The 13,194-nt window shown below is 44.0% G+C and overlaps 1 protein-coding gene across 2 annotated transcripts in view; it reads left to right on the forward strand.

The window, feature by feature from the left end:
- Window positions 1-1,181: 1,181 nt before the first annotated feature.
- Window positions 1,182-13,194, forward strand: part of cacna2d3a (calcium channel, voltage-dependent, alpha 2/delta subunit 3a) — a 109,882-nt gene continuing 97,869 nt past the window's right edge. Inside the window, exons 1-2 of one of the 2 annotated variants that reach the window (XM_058642736.1) lie at window positions 1,182-1,755; window positions 2,498-2,579. In XM_058642736.1, the coding sequence (XP_058498719.1) occupies window positions 1,637-1,755; window positions 2,498-2,579 (201 nt within the window). In that variant the 5' untranslated portion in view covers window positions 1,182-1,636. The remainder of the gene's footprint in view (window positions 1,756-2,497; window positions 2,580-13,194) is intronic. The other variant, XM_058642738.1, reaches the window with a different exon arrangement.

The raw sequence follows: 13,194 nt of genomic DNA on the forward strand, positions 1-13,194 counted from the left end.
GTGAGGTCCATGCAGATGTGTGTGTGTTTGTATTAATGTCTTTGTGAGGTCCATGCAGATGTGTGTGTGTGTGTGTGTGTGTGTTTGTGTTTGTATTAATGTCTTTGTGAGGTCCATGCAGATGTGTGTATGTTTGTATTAATATCTTTGTGAGGTCCATGCAGGTGTGTGTGTTTGTATTAACGTCTTTGTGAGGTCCATGCAGATGTGTGTGTGTGTTGGTATTAATGTCTTTGTGAGGTCCATGCAGATGTGTGTGTGTGTGTGTGTTTGTATTAATGTCTTTGTGAGGTCCATGCAGATGTGTGTGTTTGTATTAATGTCTTTGTGAGGTCCATGCAGATGTGTGTGTGTTTGTATTAATGTCTTTGTGAGGTCCATGCAGATGTGTGTGTTTGTATTAATGTCTTTGTGAGGTCCATGCAGATGTGTGTGTGTTTGTATTAATGTCTTTGTGAGGTCCATGCAGATGTGTGTGTGTGTGTGTGTGTGTGTTTGTGTTTGTATTAATGTCTTTGTGAGGTCCATGCAGATGTGTGTATGTTTGTATTAATATCTTTGTGGGGTCCATGCAGATGTATGTGTGTTTGTATTAATGTCTTTGTGAGGTCCATGCAGGTGTGTGTGTTTGTATTAACGTCTTTGTGAGGTCCATGCAGATGTGTGTGTGTTTGTATTAATGTCTTTGTGAGGTCCATGCAGATGTGTTTGTATTAATGTCTTTGTGAGGTCCATGCAGATGTGTGTGTGTGTTTGTATTAATATCTTTGTGAGGTCCATGCAGATGTGTGTGTGTTTGTATTAATGTCTTTGTGAGGTCCATGCAGATGTGTGTGTGTTTGTATTATAGTCTTTGTGAGGTCCAAACAAATATACAAACCTGTCTTTGTGTGGACATCGTTGGGACATGTAGTCACATCCCCATGATTTTAAAGGGCTTTTTTTTAAGAGTTAAGACCTGGATTTAGGGTTAGGCACTTAGTTATGATGGTTAAGGTTAAGGTAAGGGGCTATAGGGCATTATGTCTATGAAGTGTCCTCACTAAGATATAAAAACGTGTGTGTGTGTGTGTAATAGAGCAGCATCCTCAACATCCTCTGATTCTGGAGAGGAAGTGTGTGAGTGTGCGCGTGTGTGAGAGGCTGCAGAGCTCTCTCTCTCAGGAGGAGTGGGCGTGTCCATCTTACGCGCTGCATCGTTTGATGATCTCCTCTGTTTCCTCCTTTGAACCTTCACTCTGCTGCGCTCTCACTGTGTGTGTGCGTGTGTGTGTGTGCTCCGTGGAAATTACACAGCAGTCACGGGAGCAGCAGGAGGAGCAGGAGGAGGAGGAGGAAGAAGAGCGGTTTCTCTCGAGCTCTACTTTCCGCCAGTGAGAGCGCAGACGCCGCGACATTACGCGCACTTTGGCTCAAAGACGCACCGCAGCGCGAGGACATGATGAGCGCTCCACGCTGTCCTCATATGTGACTCCTCACCTCCTCCTCTTTATTCTCTTTATTACCTTATTTTTTTTCTTGTGGAGGAGAAGAGAAACAAATCCACGGTGGCGGCTTAAAAAAAACCCACACACTAAAAACTCGCTGTGTGTGTGTGTGTGTGCGCGCGCGCGGGGAAGATATTTGCGCCCTGAAGATGCGGCTGGATCAGTGGCGCGTGGTTTCCAGCGCGTGTGTGCTGTTACTTTTCTTCAGCGTGATCTGCAGCAGAGTCTCGGATGTGTCGTCCACGCACCAGAGCATCCCCGCGTCCGTGTGAGTACACGAGTCGTGTCCACGCGGCGGCACTGCACTTCTTTAACAAGTTAGAATAATTAACGTATTGTTTTTTTTAATTAAGTCTGTAACAAAACTCAAGGTAGAATTTAAATAAATGCAAATTAAAGTATTACACTGTAAACTATTCACAACATTTACAGTAAATTAAAGTGAAATGACAAAGTGTTTATTGGAGCTTATTTATGAGACTTGTTTGTTTTCTTTTTCACAGTGAAATCACACTAAATAGAAGAATAGAATAGAAAATACAACGAATAAGCTCTAAAATTAAGTAATTAACTAAAAGTATTACACTGTAAAATAAGCTGCTGTATAATTTTAAAGCATTAAAACTTCAGTCATGACAAACACAGGTTCATATTTTTACTTATTTAACAGGAATAAAATATAAATAGAAGTACATCTGCACAAAACTCAACAAATAAGTAATACAACATTAAAATATTGCCCGGTAAAAATATTCCACTGTACTTTAAATAACTGTGTTTACAGTGAATTACTGAACTATATTGTGTACTTTTCCTGTACGTTACTGTGTCATTTTATAGTAAATGACGATGTTGTGTTTTTTTGTCCTAAAATAAGTTAAGCCTTTAATTTTAAAAAGCATTACAAATATTAAGAACAGTTTCTGTAAAGTGAGCAAAATGAAAATGTAGTTGAGTTTTTTAATGTTTAAAAATGTGCTGAAGTCGACTCTGTTGCTGTGTCGTTGCAGAGTGAAGCTCTGGGCTTCAGCGTTTGGTGGAGAAATGAAATCCATCTCTGCAAAGTATTCTGGTTCTCAGCTGCTGCAGAAGGTGAGTTTGAATCCGTCGTTTCTTCTTCTTCACCTCAGTGTCTTCTGCTCGGCGAGCGGCTCCGAGAGGAAAATAGTCAAAGGTCATTGTAGATGATTCTGTGAGGACTGGACGAGTTCCCACGGCTCCTTCAAATCCTTCAAATGTATGTTTTTTTAGTTCCTGCTCTGACGACGTTCAGCTGGTACTAAACTGTGACATCATCAGGCTGCTGGCCTCTGATTGGTCAGAGAGTGTCGTCACTGAAGAGTCATGAGCGCGAAAAACATGCGTTCATCGGCAACATTCAGCAAATGTGTTTTCACAGTCTGGAGTGGATTCACAGACCGCACCATCGTCACCACGTTCACTGGGATTTCACTTTCTGTCAACGTATCCGAACTCATGATTCTAATGATTCTAATGATTCTAATGATTCATTTTCACCCAAAACAACTGCTTTACAAGTCACATGTTGGTGTTTGTGTCAGACGAGAAAGATGTTCCCACAGGTCCTTGTAAGGTTGTGAATTTAAATAGTTTGTGTTTCTGCACTTGCCACTATGACCAGCAGAGGCCGACAGAGGCTTGTTGCGTCTGCTTTGTTTGTGTTTGTGTCGCAGAGAAAACTGCCCTCGGTTCAGTCGCTCCGAGTTTGCTTTCACGCTTCAGTGAAACAAACTTTTAAAAAACGTATTCGCCTCATTTTCTCCCGGCCGTCGTTCTGCACACACGTCGGTGTGTTTACCCACAATGCCCTGCGCTGTTGTCCGCGAAAACCGAGACCTCCGTTTATAGACGAGCAGAGTTCACTTCTTTGATGCTTTAAGAAGAAGCTGCTGTGAACGCAGCCTCAGTCTCATCATCACTGACGTTAAAGGCAACAAGAGCCTTTTCTGAAAATCACTGTTTAACATGTGAGTGAGTGAGTGAGTGAGTGAGTGAGTGAAGTGCTGCTGAGTAATTTTCTGAGTGGAGAGAAAAATGTCACCGTTTCTCCGTCAGAGTGAGAAAAACCTGCTGCTTTTACAGCCACTAGAGAAGAGTTAATGTGAGGCAGAGACTCTTTTAAAAGCTTATTCACAACATGTGCCTCTTTTTAAACGGCTGTCCATTTCTCCAGCACTCTGGCAGATGCTTTCACACACACACACACACACACACACACGCCTCGCTGCGAGGGTTTCTGAGTGTGGTGGAATGCAGATTTCTCTCTAATGCAGGGTCAGTTGTTGAGTTAACGCCGGCTAATGGATGAAGGTCAGAGCTGAAGATGACCTCTGAGTGGGCTCACGCGTCATGTCGTGTGTGTGTAGAGGCGTGGATGTGCCGTGTCGTGTGTGTGTGTGTGTGTGGCAGCTGTAAGATGTGATGCAACAACAATCATCAGCGTTTACTAAACTCAGAAACAGGTCTTAATTAAATCAGCAGCACCGTGGAGCTTAGTCATTACTGTATATTCATCATGTAGGCGGCCTGTTTGTGTCAATATCAAAAAATACACAAATATCAGTTTAATCATTCATAATTATTGTATTTTATTTGTTTGTTTGCAATGATGGGAACTTCTCTGTCAGATTTATCTTTGAGATGTTACCAACGAGTTCCAGAGTTAAAGTTACTTTGGCCCCATCATGGGTCACCATGGAAACCACGGACAAACCCGCCTGGGACCCATATTGTCAGCCCGAGGTTTATTCCCGGTACAGTTTCAGATTAGCTTGTGTCAGAGGTTTCCCCTCCAGGGCGAGCTCCATTTTCCATGCATTACAAGTGTTTACATGCAGGAGGAATCAGATTATGAGTCACATTATCCAGGTGTGTTAGTCCGACTAAGATTAGCTCCATTTTAGTCAGACTAACAGGTTTATATTAGGGCTGGGCGATATCTCGATATTTAAATATATATCGATATATTTCTAAACGAGTTAAAACACAGGACAATATCGCTTGTATCGATATCGTTCATTTTGTGTTAAAATGACAATAAACGGGACTCACACCTATTTCTCCTCTCCCCCACACACACACACACACACACACCGGGGCGTCACACCCGTGGGGGAGGTGGGTGTTTTAACACACCTCCCAATGAGCCCAAGAAACGTCAAACATTAATGTTTGCACTTAAATACACATTTAGGTGATTTTGTGTTTTGTGAGTTTTAACTTAGAGCAACAGTTAAAAAATACGATGGTAGTTGAAGGGTTAAGGTTGTGGTGATCCTTGTCCCTTGTCCCTGCAACATTTAAGGGCTTTTTTAAGGGTTAATCTTGGTTTTAGGTTTGGGTTAAGTGTTGTGATGCTTAATGTTACGGATACAAAGATGACGAATGCCACCGTTCATTTTCTCTCACAGTATCTATGATTCCTCCATGTACCAGAGGAAGGTCACGTACCACAGTTTGAGAACCAAAAAAAAAAGTAATTATCGTTATCGTCAAAATCCCCCCCCCCCCCCCCCCAAATATTGAGATATTATAATGTTTAAAAATGAATAACATGGTTTTATCAGCTGCTGATAAAACAGACGAGTGTCTTATCTGTTTGACGGGATAGACGAAAAAAAGGGAAATTTCCCCCTCTCATCTTTTCTCTTTTCTTTTTCCGCCTCCATGAAGCAGATAACCCTCCCACAGAGCGACGACCTGCTTCTGAAATGGAAATGAAGGCCTCAGGGTTAATTGAGTAAAGAAAAGACCTCTTTGTGAGGGAAGAGCATCTTTTCTCACAGAAAACACACTCTGTAGTAAAAGTGTTATTCAACGTGTCCGTTTGTGCGGAACGTCCACATTCATGACACGTGTGTGACGGAGTCCAGGTCCCGGTTCAGGTCCTGAACGCTGGGCATGAACCAGGGATTCTCCCTGAGGTCACAGATGCTTTTAAAGAGAAGAAGAAGAAGGAGAGAACACACACACACACACACACACACACACACAGACCTCTTCAGGACCTTTTCTGTCATAAAAACTGACGTTTACGTTCACATTCCTGTTAAAAGTCTGATCTTAGTCAGACTAAGACAATAATTCACGTTAGTCTGACTAAAATGGAGCTAGTCTTAGTCTGACTAACATACCTGGATAATGTGACTCCTGCATGTGAACACTTAGTCAGACTGGAGTCAGACTTGGTGTTCTACCAAGTCTGAGACCAAAACCTGTTCCTAACGAGGCTGGTTAAATTTAGTACTGTGTATTAATACTGCTGTTTATTATTAAATTTACAACTTACAGATTTTTGTTGTAAAACAATTATGTGATTAAACAATGACTAAACCCCCCCCCAAACACACGGGGAGAAACAAAGAAACCATTTCGTGTTTGAGCACGTCATCATTTTCATCAAACACTGATCAGTATTTTCTGACATTGTAACGACTCATCGATCGACGATGTAAATAACTGTTCAAACAAAGACCTCAGGAGACTGAACCTCGGCTCTGACGTCAGCAAAGTTCCGAAACATCAAGACTTATGTGTTGTGTCATGCTAAATATGATGAGTCATGTTATTTTAAAAGCTGTAACGTTCGTCATCATTAACAAAATACAACTGAACATTTATTTTTTTACGCCATTTTCATAGTTTTAATTCAGATGGAGTTTATTCATCCTGTCATCTCACACTCACCTCTCCTATTTCCTCCTTTCCTCCTCTTTCCTCCCCCCTGACCTGATCTGTCCTCTCTTCCCACGCCCCAGCCCACTTCCTGTAACCATCGGAAACAGCTCCTGTTTCAAGGTTATACCAGTCACTGTGTGTGTGTGTGTGTGTGTGTGTGTGTGTGTGTGTGTGTGTGATCAATGAAGTTCTGCGCAGTACTCTTGTGTACAAATACAGTTCCTATGCAGTATTTACTCTGCATTGAATTCCATTCCATTCCTTGTCACTAACTTTAACCAGGTTCTGCCTCATTAGGACCAGGTTTTTGGTCCCCATGAGGACAACTGGTTCTGACAAGGTCAGTGTTTATGACAGAAAAAAGTCCTGAAGAGGGAACAGATACAGGAACACACACACAGAGTTCTTAGTGAAGACATTCCAACCTTTACCATCACACATGTACACACACACACACCCTGCACGTCCAAGTCCTGTAGTATCTGACTTCACCATCAGGTGGCGCTACAGGTCAGGACGCATTCCTACCAAAGAAGAAGAGAACGATGCTTCATCTCCCTCGGACACGTCTGGTTCTGACAGGTCCGTCAGCTGGGTCGAGGGTCGCCAGTTGTTGTCGAAATGTTTTTTTCTGCTTGGTGGGTGGGGCTTAATACTCCACGTCCCGGTGGGACGGAGATTCAGTTTGTGCATGCGCCGTCCACGTGCATCCAGCGCGTTCTTTGTACACGGTTCCAAAATCTGGGCTGCACACGCAGCAGCCTGCGCGCTGAACTTTGTCTGTCGCATACATCGCGCCTGTCGCCTCACCCTAACCCTTACCCTAACCCTTAACCCTTAACCCTTAACCCTAACCCTTGCCCTTACCCTAAACCTAACCCTGCGCGCTGAACTTTGTCTGTCGCACACATCGCACCTGTCGCACCCTAATTCTAACCTCAACCTAATTCTAACCTCAACCTAACCCTAACCTCAATCTAATTGTACCCTCAACCTAACCCTAACCTCAACCTAACCTCAACCTAATTCTAACCTCAACCTAACCCTAACCTCAACCTAATTCTAACCTCAACCCAATTCTAACCAAAACCTAACCCTAACCTCAATCTAACTCTAACCTCAACCTAATTCTAACCTCAACCTAACCCTAACCTCAATCTAATTTTAACCTCAACCTAACCCTAACCTCAACCTAACCTCAACCTAACCCTAACCTCAACCTAATTCTAACCCTAACGCTAAAACCAGGAAGAAGTACTTTACAGATGTGGGACTGAGACAAAATGTCCTCATGATGATAGGTTGGTACTTTTTTTGGACCTCACAAAGATATAAGTACAAGTATAAACACACACAAAAAACTTGTTTTTAACCCAGGTCTTAACCCTGTGAGGACGAAGATATGTTTGTACGTTCTTTGGACCCCACAAATATATTAGTATAAGAACATGTGCACACACACACACACACACACACACACACAGACGTGTGTTTGAGACACATTAAATGTCTCCCACTGACAGCCTGAATTAGCTCTGTGTGTTTTAGCCTCCTCGCTGCTATTCTGTTCAAATCTTTAATTTCATGTATCATTGAGCAACCTTGTCTATAGGAGTGTGTGTGTGTCTGTCTCTGTGTGCGTGTGTGCGTGTGCGTGTGCGTGTGTGTGTGTGTGTGTGTCTGTGTGTGTGTGTGTGTGGCTCTGTGGAATCAAAGCACTGCGACTCGACGTGACGTGTGGATAAGACGAACCATGATTGTGTTGCATCGACAGCAGAGCAACTATTACGTGTCATTATTGATAAATCTGTTGGTTAGTCTTGGCCAGATAATCCAATTGTCACAAAGTGATTTCGCTAAATGTAAAAAGAATCTGTTTGAAAACTCTTAAACCTGTTAAAATCACTTTAGCAGGAACTTTGGAAAAACCCAAAAATTCAGCCGAAGAAAACTACTCGCGATTCGGTACTTTTACTTCTCAGTCCACGTCCTCAGGTCGTTTCCTCACTTCCTCCAACAACGGATTTCTCTGCTTTTTCGTGTTTCTCACGAGACCTGATTCTCAGGACTGTGGGTCGACGGCTCTAATCTTGCCCCCGATCTCTTGCCCCATTAAGTCGTAAAACCTGGTGTCGATATTTCAGACCCAAATGAACTGAACCAAGGTAGTAAACACACCAGGATTTAACTGCACTAACACACACACACAAAGGAAAAGAGCAGAGGATGATGGGAAGGTGTAATGATGTGTGACAAGAGTGTGCTGGAATCGATTTGCCAGACTGTGGAGTGTGTGTGTGTGTGTGTGGTGTGTGTGTGTGTGCGCGCGTGTGTGCTGCAGCCTCTGACGTCTCATAGAAATATTGTGAAGATTCATAAACGATGATGTTCTCACTTGTTTTTCTTGGTTAGAGAAGCCGAGCAGAACGCAGTCAACATGTTTCACATTTTTCAAAATTCAAAAATGGTTGCCAGTTCAGCGTGGAGTCAGTCACTCAGGGGCCATTAGTGTGGTGTGTGAGTGCTGCAGTGGGTGAAATGTGCTCTGTGAGTGTGTGAGCTTTTCCTGCCTCTCAGGAACAGCATGCAGGTGTTAAGGGATGCCCCGCCCACAAGCACACCTGAACCTAGAGGGAGGGAGCACAGTCGGACAGAAAAGTAGGCCGTCACAGTGGGAAAATGTGTGTGTGTGTGTGTGTGTGACACTGACAGCTGAGGCGTTTCAGTGTAACCGTGTGTCAGTGACGGGGAGACGGTGTGTGTGTGTGTGAGTGTGTGTGTGTGTGTGTGTGTGTGTGTGTGTTTGACACTGACAGCTGAGGCGTTTCAGTGTAACCGTGTGTCAGTGACGGGGAGACGGTGTGTGTGTGTGTGTGTGTGTGTGTATGTGCATGTGTGTGTGTGTGTGTGACACTGACAGCTGAGGCGTTTCAGTGTAACCGTGTGTCAGTGACGGGGAGACGGTGTGTGTGTGTGTGCATGTGTGTGTGCGTGTGCATGTGTGTGTGTGTGTGTGACACTGACAGCTGAGGCGTTTCAGTGTAACCGTGTGTCAGTGACGGGGAGACGCTGCAGATTAGATTTAGCTTTGGGAAAATTGAATAGCTGTCAGGTTTGGTTCAGCACGGCTGCCGATGAGGTGAGCGATGGAGGTGTGTGTGTGTGTGTGTGTGCGCGCGTGTGTGCCCTGGCAACTGCCCCTCCTCACCCTCTCATCACTTCCTCTCTCCCTCCCTCGTTCTCATTGACCAAACTGTGATCGAGCTGAATTTGATTCTGCTCATGGGGAGGGAACACGGTGTGTGTGTGTGTGTGTTCTTGTATTTGATGCCTCTTTAGGACTTTTTTGAAACACTGACCTTGTCAGGACCAGTCGTCCTCATGGAGACAGCTTTGTCTGGTCCCTGCAACATTTCATTTAACTTAAGGGCTTTTTTAAGTGTTGTAAGAGAAGCTGTTGATGGTTAATGTTTCTAATCTGAGCCACAGTGAAATATAACAATCATTTCCTGTTCCTCTGAATGACCACAAACTGTTTTTTAAAGTATAAAGATTTGTCAAACTTTTTGATACAAGTCCTTCAACCTGTGAACCTCCTGAAAGAAGAGGTGAAGACATGTTAGGCTGAGGTCAGAGGTCAGGGTTAGGATTAGGCCAGTAGTAATTCTGGTTAGGGTTAGCGTTAGTCTCCAGGAAATGAATGTAAGTCAATGTAATGTCCTCTGAAGTCATGGAAACCATGTGTGTGTGTGTGTGTGTGTGTGTGTGTGTGTGTGCGTGTGCGTGTGTGTGTGAGAAAATGACACATGTGTCACTGAGTTAATTACTGAAGCGCATCCTGTGCTGCTATACTTTCATGTGCTAGTGTTGTTAGCTTTAGCCAACGCACAACCAGTTACTCACACTGTAATTAGAGAGAGAGACAGTTTCACTGCTTCATGTCTCCTCACGGTGGCGCCGCTCAAATGAGTGAGTAGAAACTTGTGTGTAAGTGACTGAAGAAGACTTTGTATCACTGTGTGATACTGATTATCATTGTTGTATCGTGATATTATTGGTATCGTGTATCGTATTGTTCGTGACCCGGGTTCCAGACCCGGGGTTCCAGACCCGGTCAGAACAAAGGTGTTTCTGCATGGAGGTCACATGTTCTCCCTGTGTCTGTGGGTTTGCTCTGGCAGGTAAACTGGACTCTAAATTGGCCGTGAGAGTGGGCGGTTGTTTGTCTCTGTGATGGACAGGTGACCTGTGACTCCGCCTTTCACCCTGTGCCAGCTGGGATTGGCACCAGCGCCCACATGTGGAGGAGAGAGCGGTAGAAGATGGATGAATGTTTGCACCTGAATGTGATTCATAGTGTTCATTAAATTCCCGTTGAACTTTGCAGTTAAAAAAGTTTTCACCGTGTCTCAGATTCGCTTCGTTTATTTCCCTCATTTCTTTTGTTAGCCTTTCAAAGTAAACTCAAATAAAACCACAGTCCAAAGAAAAATAACTTCCCCCTAATAAATCTCCACTTGGCAGGGATGAATGTCGCCTTTATACCTCCACCGCCGCCACTTCCACTTTCACGCTGGCTGCTGCTCGAATCAATCTGAGTCTGTGGGAACGTGTGGAGTGGAATCGTGGAGCGGAGGACGGCCACACTCACGCAGCTGCTGAGGATGACAAATGTTTTCCAGGCACACGGGCGACTACAGATACACCGAGGACAATGAATCAGTTCCATGTGAATGGATGAGCGCTGCTCTCTCTGCTATTATGTTCTCTGGTGAATGTGAATTATGGCTGTTTATGAGAGGACGTGGAGACTGAGGCCACTTCCTGTTTGAAGGTTTCCAGAGAGCCACGCTTTGCTTCAGAATCCATCATTTTGACGTGGATCAGAATCACAATATGTTTTAATGAGTTACATTCGCTCCGTCAGGACGGAAATGAAGCTCAGAAACAGAAAATAAGGAACAACATAGAACGCTCCGAGAGATGACTCGGCACTTTTCTGAGGTTCTGTGACGATAAAAAGAACAGAATGTGTTTCTAGTTCATGTTTCACAGTTTAAATTATAGGTGTTATGATAATAATCTGTGTCTCTACTGCCCTCTCTGGTCAAACACCAGCTGGTCCTCCACTAACCGCGAGGCTTGTTGTCCTGACTCCTCCCCTTTCTATAAACCCAAGAGCTGTCACTTTGTCGCAAGCGCCTCGTCAGGTGTCAGACCACGCCCCCTGCACTGCTCCTCCCTCCTCCTCTACCTCCCTCAGCTCTCAGCCCACTTCTTGGCATTTTTCAAAATCAGGCACTGGGTAGAGTTAGCTGCAGTGAGTGGATTTAGTTTGACTTTTTAGGACCAAATTAACCCGTCCCTGCAGTCAGGGTGGAGCTAGACTGGCTCCACCTACGACAGTCAGCTGACTAGACTACAGGAAATGCCACGCCCTCTTTGACACCTGCAGTCTGTTCTAATACAAAGTTTGACTTTGTGTTGTTGAGACAAACCGCTTCATTGTCATCGTCTGTGGTCATCGCGCCGCTACGACATCATGCTACGCGGCAGCCCACAATCCCCGCCTACCAAGTAAAAGTAGTGATGTCAGTGGAAACACAAGCCTGACCGAGGACTTTACCGTTCCAGACCGTACCAAACTGAACTGAGCTGAACCGATCTGAACCGTACCATGATGGAAACACAGCATAGTGGCCCTTTTCCACTAAACAAGTGATCGAACGAGGTCCAGCTGATACTAACATGTGACGTCATCAGACTGCCGGCCTCTGATTGGTCAGAGAGTGTCGTCACTGAAGAGTCACGTTCACTGGGATTTCACTGCAGTGTCTGCAGGACTGAACCATTCTGTCAACTCATCTCAACTAATGATTCTAATGATTCTAATGATTCACTTTCACCCAAAACAACTGCTTTACAAAAGCAACTCAGCTGTGTAGAGTCGAGTAGAGGAGAGGCGTGGAAGTGAAGTGCCATCACTAGGGCTGAAACAATTAATCGATTATTAATCAATAACTAAATTAATCGACAACTATTTTGATAATCGATTAATCTGTTTGAAGCTTTTTTTAATGATTAAAACAAGATTTCCGATTGTTTAAATGTGAATATTTTATTAGTTTCTTTGGTCTGGAGAACAAAGAAATGATTAAAAGTTCATCTTTAGGTCTGTGGACAAAACAAGACATTTGAGAACATCATCATTTCCAGGTTTGACCGATCAACATTTTAAGGTTTTCTGATATTTTATGGACCAAACGATTAATCGATGAATCGAGAAAATAATCAAAAGATTAATCGCTTATGAAAATAATGGTACCAGGTACTATTTTTAGTCCCTGCTCTGGTGAGGTTCCAAAAGCGTGCTGAGTTGGTAACTGTGTGATGATTGTTGGCGTCCCAACAGCGCCGAACTGTAGATCAGTTAAAACTACTTAACAATCCTAAAAACGTGGGTTAATCTCCAACAACTACCAGGAGTCTGCTGTAAAGATGGAACCTAATCATGCCGTGGGGAGGCGAGTAGAGCCGGTGGAAATATGCCATAAGCATTTCCTGCCAACATGGCGGCGTAAACAGTGTCATGTGATGTCTGGAGATAACTTTCACTTTCCATATCTGTCACTTATTCAACCGTTGAGGAATCACAGTCCTGAGAAGCTGACGCTGAATCTCGCCTGTGATTGGATGCTCGCTACGCTAAAGTCCTGAGGTTCTACCGTAATGACGAGTGTATGAGTGCAATTACAGTTCTATTTCTCTGCTTTCCGGCATCCATCCATCTTCTACCACTTTATCCTTCACATGACGGTAACGTTGACCTTTACAGATCACGTTGCTTCTGTCGCTTTGCACTATTCAATATAAGAAAAATCCGACTGTACCTAACTCAACAGGCTCCAGCTGCTAACAGGCCTCCCCACGTGTGCTGTGAAACCACTACAGATGGTCTAGAACGCCCCTCTGTTCATTGACCTCCTCTGGCTATTGTGAGCCGCCCGCA

The sequence above is a fragment of the Solea solea genome, chromosome 11 (assembly GCF_958295425.1).
Source record: "Solea solea chromosome 11, fSolSol10.1, whole genome shotgun sequence".
In the NCBI taxonomy this organism is placed as follows: Eukaryota; Metazoa; Chordata; class Actinopteri; order Pleuronectiformes; family Soleidae; genus Solea; species Solea solea.